Raw genomic sequence first — 14,635 nt, 5'->3', positions numbered from 1 at the left:
ACCGGATTGTGTACAACAACTCTCTGACTGTGACGTCAGTAGCCAGCTAGGTTTTTTGTTTTGATCTCATTTCCATATAATCAGTAATCATTTGTTTGAAGTGCGACGCCTTGCCAAGAGTCCCGACATGGACGCTTCATGCCACAGAACGGCTGCTGTTCACACTCCTCCGTCCACAGAGACGATGGGTGATAACAGATGCGTTTGGGTCTGGACGGGGCCCTTCAATATTTGCTGATGTCTTTAAGGAGCTCAGGCCCACATGAATTTGGCACCCAGTTAAAAGAGGAGACGATTGAAAAAGGGCAAGCCCTTGTGGCAGGTGGCCCTGTAACCCATCTTTCTCGCCACACAACTCAAACAAGCTAAAAACCATGCTTACTCGACACATGCACGCTGCTGAAGCCCATCCAGCCACGGACACAGCTGGTCTCAGAGCAGCCAGCCAACAACATGCATGCACCCCATCCAGCCACCGACACGGCTGGTCTCAGAGCAGCCAGCCAACAACATGCGCTCAGGGACCACTGACCGAATGAGACTGCATGGTGCGATGAAAAAAATACATTGTCAACCAAGCTGTCAGCTATGTCATAGGCATAATTGCAATGTTTGTATAGACTGTGTTTCCTTGTTTTATGAACGATAACACAAACAAGCCTTACCGGCCGTTGTGATAAAGGTGGAGATGCGTGACTGCAGCGCTGGATATCATGTTTTGCTACTTACGTATTTGGTTAATCATGTTATCTATTCGTTTTTTAAGTAGGTTTTGGATTGTAAAAAGTAACAAGCACAGTGCTAAAGATTCGGACACGCTGTGCTGTACGTTAGGAGCGAGTTCTTAGTTCCCTGTCTATTGATGCCCCCTGGTGGTACTTTAATATATATCATAAAACGAGCCAGGATATTATGCGGCGCGTCTCATTAAAAAAATAAGACATACTCTAATTTCAGAACTACTCACAGTTCATTATTAAACTTAGTTTCATCAGCCCTTTTGACTTGAAATATTCTCGATTCACACACACATTTGGTAGGAATATTGTAGACAGTAAACACATTAGGGTTAATCTAAAATGCCCTAAACCAACATTTATTAAGCATCAATGACATCTTTAAGAATGTGTTGCAGGGAAATCAGCAAATCTTGCCAATGTTATTGTGGATCGAAAGATCATGAAAAACATTTAAAGCTATGACATGCATAAGGCCATCATTAGAATAAGAAGAGGTCAATAAAAGACAAATGTTTGTCAGAATACTGACGGAGCATACATTGAGGTGTTTATTAAAGTAGACAGTGTCTATTGTTGGGGATTTTACAAGAGGACACATTCTATGTAAGAGCTGTTCACTTCATTTTATGCAGAATAAGTGAGATGACTTAAATTACACATTAAAAGCCAATGATGTTTTTTTTTTACTTTTGTGAAGGCAGAATACAAATTTTGTACAATATCTAGCATAGTACTTTAAATGTTTAATAAAAAGTTCACTTGAATATTCATTGCATGATGACGATAAAACAGGACATTCAAGGAAAAATAAAATGCAAATGAATTGTCTTGATTTTGTGAACGGATCATTTCATTATTGGCAACAAAGTCCAGCTTGTGCGGCCAACAGTCTGAGCAATCAAACCGAACAACAGCTTATTTAAGTGAACTAACAACTACAACAGACATTTACCAAACACGGTTCTCTTTATAAAAGCATTGACGCAAAGCAGTGTACTCCTGCACAGCAAAGTTCTCTAAAAAGGTGGGTTGATTTTCTCTTGCCTGTCACATTCATCAGTTCTGCACATATTCCGACACACCATTTAGAGCCAGTGTATCACATTGCATTCCCTGTACACATTGTCTTGTGTGAATCTTGTTTAAAGAGTTTAGACTTGGCTATAACCAGATTTAACTGGGCAATGTTTTTTTCAGGGGGAGGGGGAAGGGGGGGTCCCTAACAGTAAATCTACTGAGAAGCTACAAAAAATCCCTGATATTCCATCAAGTGCCAAGTGAGCGCTCGACGTGTGAAGCCAGGCTGTCTTATTGCTGTGGTCCACCTGCAGTGCCTCCATTGGAATACATTCTCCTGGATAAAAATAGTGCTTTTCAAAATTGTCTTGATGGGAATGTGAGATGATGTATCTTAATCTTTACATGCCTTTTTTAATTTCTTTGCTTTTGTGAGCAGGCCTGGTACCTCGTTCTATGTCACTTAAAGGCAAATTCCACAATGGGTCTGCCATTAAAAGGGAATGTTGCCTATCCACCTAGAGACAGCCATCTGTCACCCAGTTATCTGTGTGGTTATAATATTGATGGATTGCTAAACTATGGCATCTGGTGTCTTCCTCTACCGTGGACTACAACTGGGGGAAGTGAGCAAAAAAGCTCTTTACAGCCAACAATAGTACTTCTTAACTCGGTTACTTGTGGAATCCATTATGTCATCCATCTATATTACCTTAATCTTGCTTTGCAGTGGAATTTACCTTTAAGCCTCCCATTTACAAATTAGCCCACCCACTCATACCAAAAAATGAGATATACCCGTGTCCAAATTATGTTAGTTAAATGAAACCTCACTGTGAATGGGTTACAAAACGTCAGTGATCCAAACTAGGTGATTTTGAGCTTTGAATACTGCATAGATTCAGTTTGACCCGTGGTCAACTTTGAATGAAATCAATGAAGGAGCTAAAATGATGATGCACAAGATATGGAATGGTGAATGCAGAGTGATACTCCATTTCTATAGCGGACGTCTCTGGAAATGTGTTAGATCCAGCAGTTGTTAAAACATCAATGACCATGAATTTCCTTTATTGGAAGGACTTTTCCACTGCTGTGCTCTACGTCTACATGAGAACAGCCTTTGTGAATCCCAACTGAACGTTCATGTCTTCAAGCCCTCTGTGCGCAAAAGCGCACTTGATAGACCTGTAGGCATTTATAGGAATAACTAATTACAAAGGGGGGGTTGAATATATATATGATGTAATTTCCAGAGCCGATAAAACATAAACCAAAAACAAGTGTAATGGGAGTATCCAGACGTTTATAAGTGGCCCATGGTCATCTATTGTAATGTCCAATCATTTAAAAATGTATCATCAATGTTGAAATGCTTCCTCCATGAGTCAGAGGATTCCTCTTTTTCTGGGGGGATTACTGTACTGGAACGAAAATGGGCCCATGAAAGGCGTGGCGTGTCTTTCCACAAAACAAGCTCTTCCCCACACAGGGCCTTGGTTCTGCATGTTGGCAGTGTAGAAAGCAGATATATCGCTCACACAGAAGAAATGCTACTTCCTCACCCTCGCTTTAACAAATAGGACTTAGTGGAAAATTCCAACTCATGGCATTGTCGTTACAATTTGTGTTGAGGCCAAGAGAAAAGTAAAAAAAAAAACAGAACGAAAGAAATAGAGTTTGCAGTGAATCAAACCAAGTAGCAACTATTGTCAAATGAATTCTCTTTTGTGAAGGGTCTATCCTTGTAAACCTGGCGGTAATCCACAAAAATATACTTTCTCAAAACTGGTGATGGTACATTCAGTATGTACTCATACCCTGGTGATATATATATTAAAGTTACTATATACATAACAAACAAATGTTTGGCTCAAATTGTCAATTATATAAACAGGACAGCAAGTGTTCATGGCTTTAGATATTGATTCAAACCTGGCTTACATGATTTTACACGCATTCTAGTTAGCACAATCAAAATGAAAAGACAGAAAAAAGCACTCTAAATAGCGAACGGCTAGTAAACCAAAAGCGATTGTACATAAGAACAGAGAGAAACACCTTTGGCTTTGTATTACTGACGAATTGTTGTATGTTAACATCGGGACTCTCACCAGTTCAACTGGACACGTTTCATTCATCTTAATTGCACATTATATATCCTATACTCTTTTAAATTAGAACATGAAAGTTATGCTATAATCGCAACTAATTCTTTCCTATCTCGTGTTTTAACATGTCTGTGAACATAAAGGTCGCTTTCGACTGTAACCCTTGTATAACGTGAGCTCCCTCTCGTCTCTGAGCCGAATCGATTGGTTGATAGAGAAAACATGAGGGCCAGTTGAGTGTGAAAGGTCCTGAATAATTGCAACAGCAACATTTATACAGAAGTTGAATTCTCGCTGATTGCTTCATATATCAGGGGCCTCAGCCCAAAGCAGCACAGCATCTGATTGTTGGGGACTTTGTATCCACGACGGCTAAAATAAAGAGGACAGATTTGGGGCTTAAGTAGATCAGTGAGTATAGTCACAATAATAGATAGTCTATCGGTAAAACCAATGTCTATGAACAGTGCCTGAAAGGATATGCATGTGCATAAAACCCAATCAAGCTCATGTTTTATATTGTATGTCTCACTGTCGCAGTTAGAGAATCACCTCAGTATGTCCAGCTACATTCTTTTTTTTAATATTTCCTTCAACTCAAATTGTATTTTCTGCCACTCATGTCTTGGCAAACAGCAACCGAAAAAGGAGTTAAATAATAACATGTCGATAGTTCTACAAACCTTTTCCCTGTTGTTTTAATCTCCAGGTGTACCTCTCCATCTAACCCCCTCCCCTCCAGCGCATCTCGGACCGACGGGGCGGTCGGATCCCCCCTGGTGCCTTCAAAAGGAGGGGCTCCTCTCTATGTCACCCACGTGTCCATCCGCATGCGCTTCACCGAGGGGCTCTCCCGATCCTCGGGCCCGGTGGGGGGTCTGCCCAGCCCGCCGCCGCCGCCGCCGCCGCCGCCCACCACCACCGCCGTGGCACCCGAGTGGTAGTCGGGCCGGTGGTCCTCGCGGTCGCTGCCGTCGTACGAGCTGCATGAGGAGCTGAGGCTGTCCACGGGGGAGCGGCCCAGGTCCTGCCGGCTGGAGCCCTGGTGGTGGTGGTGGTGGTGGTGGTGGTGCTGGGGGAAGCCCGACGGGGCCACCCGCTCTCTGGGAGGGGAGATGGGCTCCGACTTGATGTTGATGTTTTGGCTGGTGTTGAGCGAGAGGTTGGAGGCCTGTGGGAGGTGCCCGCCTCCGCCCCTGTGAGGAAGCACACCCGAGCAAACCGGTGACTTTGAGAAGATGTTGCGGGGGGGGGAAGATGTGAAAACAAGGCTTTTGAACCTTGAAAGTGGAACGCAGGCGACGCCGTCGTGGGAGCAGGTGTGGAAACATGTCACATAAGCATATGAACCCTTGGGGGAGTCTGGGGGTGTGTGTGTGTGCCTGTGTGCGTGTGCCCGTGTGTTTGTGTGTTTGTGAGTGTGTGCGAGAGTGCAGTGCTTACACCAAAGAACTAAGCGCTGCTTGGCCCAGTTGGTGCTGTTGCCATGCCGACATGGAGCCCAGCGAGAGCCCCGGGGAGCCGAAGCCCTGCAGGGAGGAGAGCTCGGCGCTGCTCAGGGAATACTCTGCAACAACACAGGGCAGCGCGTCAGCCACGAGAAAGAAACACACTGAGGGCCTCTCAAGGCCCCGCGCACAAAACACATAGCCGGGTGGTAACACAGGTGGGGCCCGAGACGCCTGGGAGGGGGGGGGACACACACGGACACACACACACACACACACACGCTCACACCCTCACACACACACGCGCTCACCGGCAGGGTTGTAAACGGTTGGCATGCCTGAGTATACCAAGCCCTGAGGGGGGAGGCTGGGGGTGGTGACAGACACCACCGGTGTGGCCAGCGTCTGACTGGACTGGGAGCTGCTCATTCTCTGGGTGTTCTGCGGGGGCACAGGGGGACAGCAACCAGAAAGCATGAGTCATAACAACATAACCTAAAAGAGAACAGCCAGTAATGAGTTGAACAGTTAATGTCTTCTAAGTTTGCTACTAACTAATGATCCTTTTCATGTATGTCTTTTGAGAGTATTGCTGTTTTGCTGTTTATATCTGAAATACTGTCTGGAAATGATTGAGTTGTGCCACAAGGTGGCGGTGTGGTTCCATGGAAGAGCAGCTTCACCACAGCTGAATCCAATTCAATGTTTACTCTGAGCTAATAGGTCTGTTTTGACAGAGACCTTGGATAAGAAAGTGAAATAAATGTGATCTAGAATTGCTAAGCAATGTTCCTTTTTAACAGGGTTTGATCATAGTATTACCTTAAAGAAAATGTTGGGTATTTTTCACAATGTACTCCATGCAATTGGCTAGTTGTTATTTAAATAGTTGTCCTAAGTAGAGAAACAGTGAAACTTAATGTAGCTGAATGTTTTACATCTTACATAGGGTTCATCTGCAAACATGTTTGACCTTAAGGACCCACACGGCTGAAAGAAATGAATACATGCCCATGAACAGCATACAAAACACTATAAAATCCACAGCTGAATGTGCTTGTGCGAGAAATCAAACGTACATTCTTGCAAAAAATGTGAGTTGAAGGTGATATTGCCAAAATGACTCTGCATTAGATCCTAACTTTGGTGTTTGATTCAGAGACAGTGATCATGCGAGTGAAAGACTGTATCACTACACAGCAGAAGGTCATGCATCAAGAATCCCCTCCGTCAAGTTGTGCACATTCCGACCAAACACCCATCAAACACAAGCAACTGTTTGGTTTAGAACAAGCTGAAGGCAATATGGCTTCTTCTTCTTCTCTTCAATCAAACAAATGAAAATACAAGAAACATCTGCACAGCTGCATATGTGGAGGCGTAAGTCTATTATGATCTGTTTGAGGGCTTCCTTGCATTGTCCTAAAGCTCCCTCACCAGATGATTTCCGCAAGCGCCAGTCTCACATAGGATGACATCATTTAAGATGAGGTCATCTTTGCCTTATTCGGTCCATATTTAAAGCATTATCGTTTTGTAATAAACTATTTTTTTAGGTGGAGTAGAGCAGCTCAAATCAAACTTGTTCACTTTCTGTCACACATACACACACCCACAAACACGCACACACAAAGACGTCTCACACACACACACACACACACACACACACACACAAAGACACGCACACGCACACACACACACGCACACCTCACACCAATGAGTTTGTGAGGAGATACTGTAGGGTGCCAAAGGCTGTGGCATATTTTTTTTTAATAAGCAAACTCCAAATACATGCAGCGACAAACTCAACCCCACCCCCCACACCCACCCCCCAAAAAGAGTTGACAAGTCTCTGGTTCAAGCACTGCCTTCCTAGCACGTGTGATCACTAGCAGCGTGTTCACACACAGCCTTCCAGTTCAGGCATTTGCTAAAAAAAAAAAAAAACTCACCAAATCCATTTCCTCCTCCTCCGACTGCCCTCAGTAGAAAAAAAGGAACAAAAAGAAAAGATGCACCGTTACAGGGCAGACAGAGCTTCTGCACAGCACCTGAGATGAGGTGGGTGAAGTAAGGCACTCACCAGCAGGTCAGCCCTGATTATCTCTCTAATAACACAGACATAAGATGTTCTTGTTTCTCCTCTTTTTATTCCCGTTTTGAAATGAGGATTTGTGACATTCAGAACAACCTAACCTATGAAACGGCCCCACATGACACATAAGTAGAACATCGCAGTGCTCCACAGTGACCTGGGTATAAGAATACTTCCAACCTACCGATGGGGTAGAACGTGTCCAATCATGCACTTATCCCGCTTATGCCACTCCTTCAGCCGTTCAGAACCCTATTATTTATGTTTGATCAAATCAAACATACCATGATTTCTGAACACAAAAACAACATGCAACCCTTGTCAGTTGACATAATGGCTCACGGATGTCTTAATATTGGCGTTAATAACGACCGCAGAACCCAATCCCTCCATTCATCATCTATTGTGGGGCTGCGCTGTAGGGTGAAGCAGAGAGCCATTTTCCTTTCTTTCCTTTCTTCTTCCTTTCTTTCCTTCCATGCTATGGGACACGCGGTGGCCAGGCCAGCCCGGCCCTAATACCCACACTCAATCAATAGCAGGAGAAGACAGGACAAGGGCGACAAGATATTATCTGGCTCTCACACTCTGGGCCCCCCTGATTAAGTCTTCATCCCTACTCTGTCACACCGAGATGTGATTAATTTAATACCATTATGGGCCTAATGACAGGCTGCCTGCAGACCTGACACTGCTGCACCACCCACCCACCATCAGCGCCACCTCCTCCTCCCCCTGCTCCTTCTGCGGCCTCCGCCCATCTGGAAGGCTTGCTCTGTGGTGACCGGGCAGCGTGGGCGGGTGGGGAGAGGCAGGAGGAGACCAGAGGAGTCGGTGGAGACTAGGGGAGACTAGAGGAGGAGACTAGAGGAGACTAGAGGAGGAGACTAGAGGAGGAGACTAGAGGAGACTAGAGGAGACTAGAGGAGACTAGGGGAGACTAGAGGAGACTAGAGGAGACTAGGGGAGACTAGAGGAGACTAGAGGAGACTAGAGGAGGAGACTAGAGGAGACTAGAGGAGACTAGAGGAGTCAGTGGGGACTAGAGGAGACTAGAGGAGACTAGAGGAGGAGACTAGAGGAGTCGGTGGGGACTAGAGGAGACTAGAGGAGGAGACTAGAGGAGTCGGTGGGGACTAGAGGAGACTAGAGGAGGAGACTAGAGGAGGAGACTAGAGGAGACTAGAGGAGGAGACTAGAGGAGACTAGAGGAGGAGACTAGAGGAGTCGGTGGGGACTACAGTAGTCTCCAGGCTGGAGCAGTGGGCGGAGCAGAGCCGTTCCCTCTCTGTGGTTTCAGCATCCCGTCATGTTTCACACCTTGCAGCCGCAGCCAATCCTGCGGCCCGGCTTCCACATGACGTGGGCGGCTGTGCCTGCTTTGTGTGCGGGCTTTGGCTCTGAGCGGAGACGGGCGGAGGATCCCAGGGAGGAACATCCAACTGTTACCCGGGGTATTGTTGTGTATGGGAGCTCGTTCCCCGGTCGTCATGAGCAGGGAGAGTGCTGCGTTTGATTGAACCCGGGTCTCAGACTTTATCTTCTTATTTTCCTCTGTGTGATTTATGGCTTAGCAAGTGTGCTGTCGCCTCAGGTGCCGAGTGTGGTCAGAGCTCTTTGCACTTTAATTATTATAATTAGAAAGGGCCTCGTTCCAATATGAATAATTGAGTAAGATTTAGGGGCACCTGGGCTGCAGCTTTTTTTTATTTTGGGCTCCGTCAACAGTTAGCGAGTGTGTAAGTAATCACCGGAGAATGTAGAACCGCGCTAGTGTTCACAGGAAGCACTGAGTCTCACTTTATGGAGAACACAAACAAACAAGTAGCTAAATGGAGTATTTCAGAATGTGAAATCGAACCCAACATCCATGCATAAACTCTAGTATGAAATTAATATAAAATCTATCAACAGAATCCTACCACTAGTTATAAACTCTGAACAGAATCCTACATCAGAACTCTAGTATAAACAGAATCCTACCTCTACTCTGTAATAAACAGAATCCTACCTTTGTGTATACATTCTAGTATAACTAGAATCCAACATCTATGTCTAGAAACAGAATCCTACACCTAGAGTAAATATATAAACTCTAGTAAATGCTAACATGTTTGTATACAGACTCTAGTCTTAACAGATTCCTACCTCTAGGTATAAACCCTAGTATAAACAGAATCCTACATATTAACTCCAGTATAAACAAAGTCCCACCTCTAGCTATAAACTCTTACTCACTCCACAGTAACACAGCAACTTCAGTCAGAAAACTCCCCAAATAAAAACATTCTGCGGCAAACTTTGTTCCCTCTCCGCTCCATCGGCTCGCCACGCAGAGGACCCCTCCTCTCCCCCACCATCCCTCCTGGGGGCAGCACGGCTCCCGTCTCCCCAGGACCCCCTGCTGTGGGTGTGATGTGTGCAGCAGTGAGGGGGCGCGCCACCTCTACTCACCAGCGGGGGCATCATCCCCTTGCTGGATGGGGGGATAACCACCCGGAGGTCGGGCTTGCGGCCCCCCAGCCCCATGCTGCCTCCGGGGGGCGGAGGAGACTTGGTGGGCATGACTTTGCCCAGGCCGTTGCCGCTCGACGCCCCCAGGAGACCTGGTGAGCCTCGGGGATTGACGAAGCCGTTTCCTGTGGAGATGCAGCAAGAAAAACACCATCAAACTATGGACTGTGACTGACAACATTTCCCCCAGTTTTTTCCGCCAGACATTTAGCTCGGCTGGTATGCTCCCGCTTGCTGTGCCTTGCAGAATTAAGTGTTTATAACCCTCTGGGAAGTGTTAATAGACCTCAGATAATTAGCCCGCGCATTTACAAAAATAAAATGTCCATTTCAAAATTGATGAGCCTTTAATTTTCTACGGCAAACGATTACATCAATATCATTTACGTGCATCTAGGGATGTGGGAGCAATTCACTTAGCCAATGTACTGTGACGCCTGAAGAAATGGTCGAACCTATTTCTGTTAGGGCAGAATCCCTGCGAGTCGGGATCTTAAGGGCAGCGCGTGCTTCAAACTGTGGATACTAAAAAAAATCTGCAAAAAGACATTCCCAAAGTTAAAGCTTACTCCCTTTCTTGCACACAACTTGATGTACCTCTAAATGTCTTCTGCTCCTAAGAGAGGTGTGGTTTAGACTGGTGTCTACATTAGAAAAAAATATCTTCATCAAAGATAAAGAAAACCTGATGAACACATTACATCTAATATCAAAGAAGAAATCGTATTGACTAGCGAAATTAATGGATTACAGCTCTAGAAAGGCTGAAGACACGAGAACTTGCACTATCACATTTAAGATAGATTAATAACTGGACATGGTCGAAGGGTAAAGACATCTGTAATACAGGGAAATACATTCTTAATACTTCAATAACAAAAATTAGGTGAAGAGCAAATTGACCTAACTCAATAGCACCTTCTTTAGTGGCACCTTTAAACCTATACTAAAAAAACTAAAGACAAATGTGTTTGTTGAGTGGTTAAATGCAAGGCAACAGCGGGAAGAAGGAATCAATGCTATCTCGCATGGCATCGGCGGATCAGTGTCCACTCAACAAGTGGCTGACTCCTCCATTGTGTTTCAATGTATCGCAATGAAACACAAGCCGTCTGCAGAACCAAGAAGTCCCTGCGTAGGAACATAATGGAACAATAAAGCCTTCTACCACAGATAAAAAAAACGAACGAACAATACATGGGCAAATAAACAGTTATGGGAGCTACAATAGGCCTGCAGCTGAGTCAACACCCACATACAATTTACCAGTGCCCTCAGTGCTGCTTTGATCACGGAAGACACGGCTACAACAATATTTACCCCGGTTACCAGAGAACATTTTGGAGACAGTAATGTTAGTAGGTCCAAATAAAGACATTGGAGACACATTTAGAGGCGATTCAACGATTGTGGCAATCAATTATATTTATTTCCAGGATTAGGATAGTGTAAAAATGTAGAATGTGGCTGTTAAATTTGATTTTTTATTATTATTTGCGTGTGTGTTTGTGTGTGTACATGTTTGTCTGTGTGTGCGTGTGTGTGTATGTCTCAGCTGTTGGAGGAACTCAATCTTCATATCTTTGGACACCTCTGACAGATTGGTCATGCTGTTAAGCCTCTCTCTCTCTCTCTCTCTCTCTCTTCCCCTCTCTCTTTGTGTACTCACTGCACGAAGAGGGCTCTCCTCATGGTGGCTGTGTATTGGTAAATAAAGAGATCCGTTTTGCTCAATAATTTACAAGGAGCAGTGGGAGTAGCATTACATAAGGAATCCTTCTGATTTCCAGCATGGTGCACTTTTCATCTGAAAGGGACTGAACCTCCTCTCCTTTACCATGGTGTGTTGTACCACAGACAACACTACGAGGCCCAGCTGTTACTAACAGCACACTAGCATCAGGTTCAGGCAGGACAAATATATATTTATTTATATATACGTCTGGATGAACATGCAGAGATTAATGACTGTGAATCAAGGGCCTCTGGAAAGAGATGGTTCTCTAATAATAGACCCGATGTTAGGCTCTATTGTTTTCTCTCTTTATTTTCATGTTATTTGTGTGGCTGGAACATCAGCTCGAAAACATTTGGCTTGGAAATGAGGAACATATATTCCCAAGGATGATCGTTGTCAATAGGTCTGTTGGACAGCGTGGTGCGTCAACAAAATGTGATTTCCCCTCATATGGCCTTCAACATGCCTGATTATAAAGGTTTGAACAACATGGCCATGGCTATGACGGTGCTCCGACTAAACCTTTCACACAGTGGCAGGTCCTCGGAACCCTTAAAAACCTGATCCTAGGGCTGATCCTGACACGCATTTGAAACAATGTTGACCAACGCACCACGTTTTCCTTTTCACTTCATTCTATTTACGTAGTGACTGTCAAAAAAAAATTGCCACTTCTGGAAATGTTCTGCACTTTCTTTTTTGGGGTCAAGCCGCGATCTACTTGATCCACATTCTGTTAGCTTTTCTCTAGGACAACAATTAAACAAGAACAATCAGAGGCCTTGAATAGTGCCCTTCATCTGCCGTCAGGTCCTTTGACACCAGACTCTCGGGCTCCTCTATGCATGTGAAAAGCACGAGAGCTATGTCAGAATGGTCATGTGACGACAGGAACGGGTTCCACTCCCTGTAGCGATTGCTGTTCCACGCTGTCAGGAGCAACAGCTGCAGCTTCCTCGCCCTCTGCCAACACACTGACACCCCACAGCAATGCAGCCCCCACCCCACAAGTCCCCTCCGCACACACACACACACACACACACACACACACACACACACACACACACACACACACACACGCACAGGCACGCACACACATGTACGAATGCTAGCGCACAAGCATGCACATACACTTAAAACCTTAACTGGCCAAGCTGGCCACAAAGCTGACCAATGGCATTTCTAAGCCGCTGTCCATAGTGTCACATTGAGGCCTCATATAACACTGTGGAGTATGTTATGATAATAATGTAGCAACTCTGCACTCTGTCATTTTTGTTTTACTAGACTGTGAAACACTTTTACCTTTTTGTACACTCTAAAGTATTCTAATTTAGAGTGGTTGCTTTTAATTGCTCATAGACTTGCTTGTAATTTGCAGCCTAGTGACTAAATGTATACCTAAAAAAAAAAACAGCCCTTTTTGTAATTTCACACCAGCACCATAATATCGCGTGTCAGACTCTGGCAGAGGTGAATGAAAATATTGAACATAGTATTTCACGATGACAAAGATATTCTCAAACGCCCGCACACCGCACAAACTTTGGCTTCACGAACCGAACGGAAAATCTGCCACAGACCACCTGCCCTGGCCGCTCCCACACAGACAGGCCGTCCGGTCATTGTGTGGCCCTAAGGGGACCTGGGGGGCCCCCCGCCCACGGGATCACAGCGGCCATCTTGGCGGGAGCCTCTCAAGCCTTATAGGGGTTGTGAGTGGTTGCTGGGGAGAGCGGGGCAGATGCACCTGTCAATAGAGGGAAGGAAACCGGAGGAGTAGGGGGGGGTGGCTGTTGTGGAGGTGGGCTTAGAGGAAACGGCCGTGTTTATTTACCCGCCAAAGGCCACCGGACAGCTGACCTCGCCGGGTTAACCCTCTCACACCAACGCCCTCATCCCTAGAATGTGTATGCGATGAGCGCATGACACATGTCGGCCCCCCTCTCTCTCCCCCCCCACCACGACTTAGAGGAGGAACACACCTTCCTCCCTGAGCCTGGGGCGAGGTCGGAACCGATGACTACCAGCACACCACTGCCGCTCACTGGATGCTAGGCCCCCACTAGCGGGCACAGAGGGCTCTATGTGACCGTCCAGCTCGTGTGCTAGGCCAATGGGTCTGTGTATTGTTTGGCAGAGATGAAATGATTCGTACCACGCTACATGGGTCACATACGGTTTGTACCGCGCTACAAGGGTCACACGCTTCCAACCTTGCTAGATGGGTCAACATATGATCTGTATGGGTCACGATACGATTGGCATCCCTATACATTGCAATATGCCAAATATCACGATAAATTGCAATACAATATAAATAATATAATATAAAACGTAAAAATAGAGATGAAAATACAAATTAATGTCTACCACCTGGGTAGTCTAATATTTACATCAAGTTATATTGATAACTCAGCGTACAAAGTTAGTCCATTGTTTTCATTTAAGTCAAAATAATAATTTCAATGTTTTTTTTGTTGTTATTTCTCCATTGCAGTATTCAACAACTTCATACCAATGGCAACACTCACTAGTGAACAGACCACAGAGGGGTGGATGTGTGTGTCTAGCCCATGGGCATAGGTAAGCTAAGCTTAGCACGCAACACTCACTAGTGGACAGACCACAGCGGGGCGCATGTTAGTGTCTAGCTCGTATGCTAAGCTAAGCGTAGGGGCTAAAAGATCTCTCCTGAGGAGGATTTACCCACTGGGCTGGAGCCCACGCCGCTTGGCACTGGGAAGTCTATGGTCTCCAGCATGCCACCTAATGAGATGCACCGAGCGACAGATGAACCATCTGCACCGCTCTGCCAAGTGGAGGGAGATGTGAGAACCACACCAGGAACAGGACATGTCCTGTCCATGTTCAGGGGCACACAAAAAGCAAGTCTTTTGTACCAAGCCTTTTAATGGCTCATTTAAGGGATTACCCAATGGTGTATCATAAAGAGATACGAGGATGCTCTT

General features: G+C 45.4%; 1 protein-coding gene across 7 annotated transcripts in view; it reads right to left on the bottom strand.

Annotated features, from left to right (window-relative positions):
* Nucleotides 1–1,272: 1,272 nt before the first annotated feature.
* mef2aa (myocyte enhancer factor 2aa) overlaps nt 1,273–14,635 on the bottom strand; it is a 55,066-nt gene continuing 41,703 nt past the window's right edge. For 3 of the 7 annotated variants that reach the window (XM_079743250.1, XM_079743251.1, XM_079743249.1), the window contains exons 7-12: nt 9,866–10,050; nt 7,269–7,292; nt 6,262–6,306; nt 5,628–5,757; nt 5,312–5,435; nt 1,273–5,064 (exon numbers count right to left, since the gene is read on the bottom strand). In XM_079743250.1, the coding sequence (XP_079599376.1) occupies nt 4,674–5,064; nt 5,312–5,435; nt 5,628–5,757; nt 6,262–6,306; nt 7,269–7,292; nt 9,866–10,050 (899 nt within the window). In that variant the 3' untranslated portion in view covers nt 1,273–4,673. The remainder of the gene's footprint in view (nt 5,065–5,311; nt 5,436–5,627; nt 5,758–6,261; nt 6,307–7,268; nt 7,293–9,865; nt 10,051–14,635) is intronic. The other 4 variants (XM_079743255.1, XM_079743254.1, XM_079743253.1 and 1 more) reach the window with 3 other exon arrangements.

This window comes from Pollachius pollachius, assembly GCF_949987615.1.
Source record: "Pollachius pollachius genome assembly, chromosome: 9".
NCBI lineage: Eukaryota > Metazoa > Chordata > Actinopteri > Gadiformes > Gadidae > Pollachius > Pollachius pollachius.
This window is presented reverse-complemented; position numbering and strand designations above follow the sequence as displayed.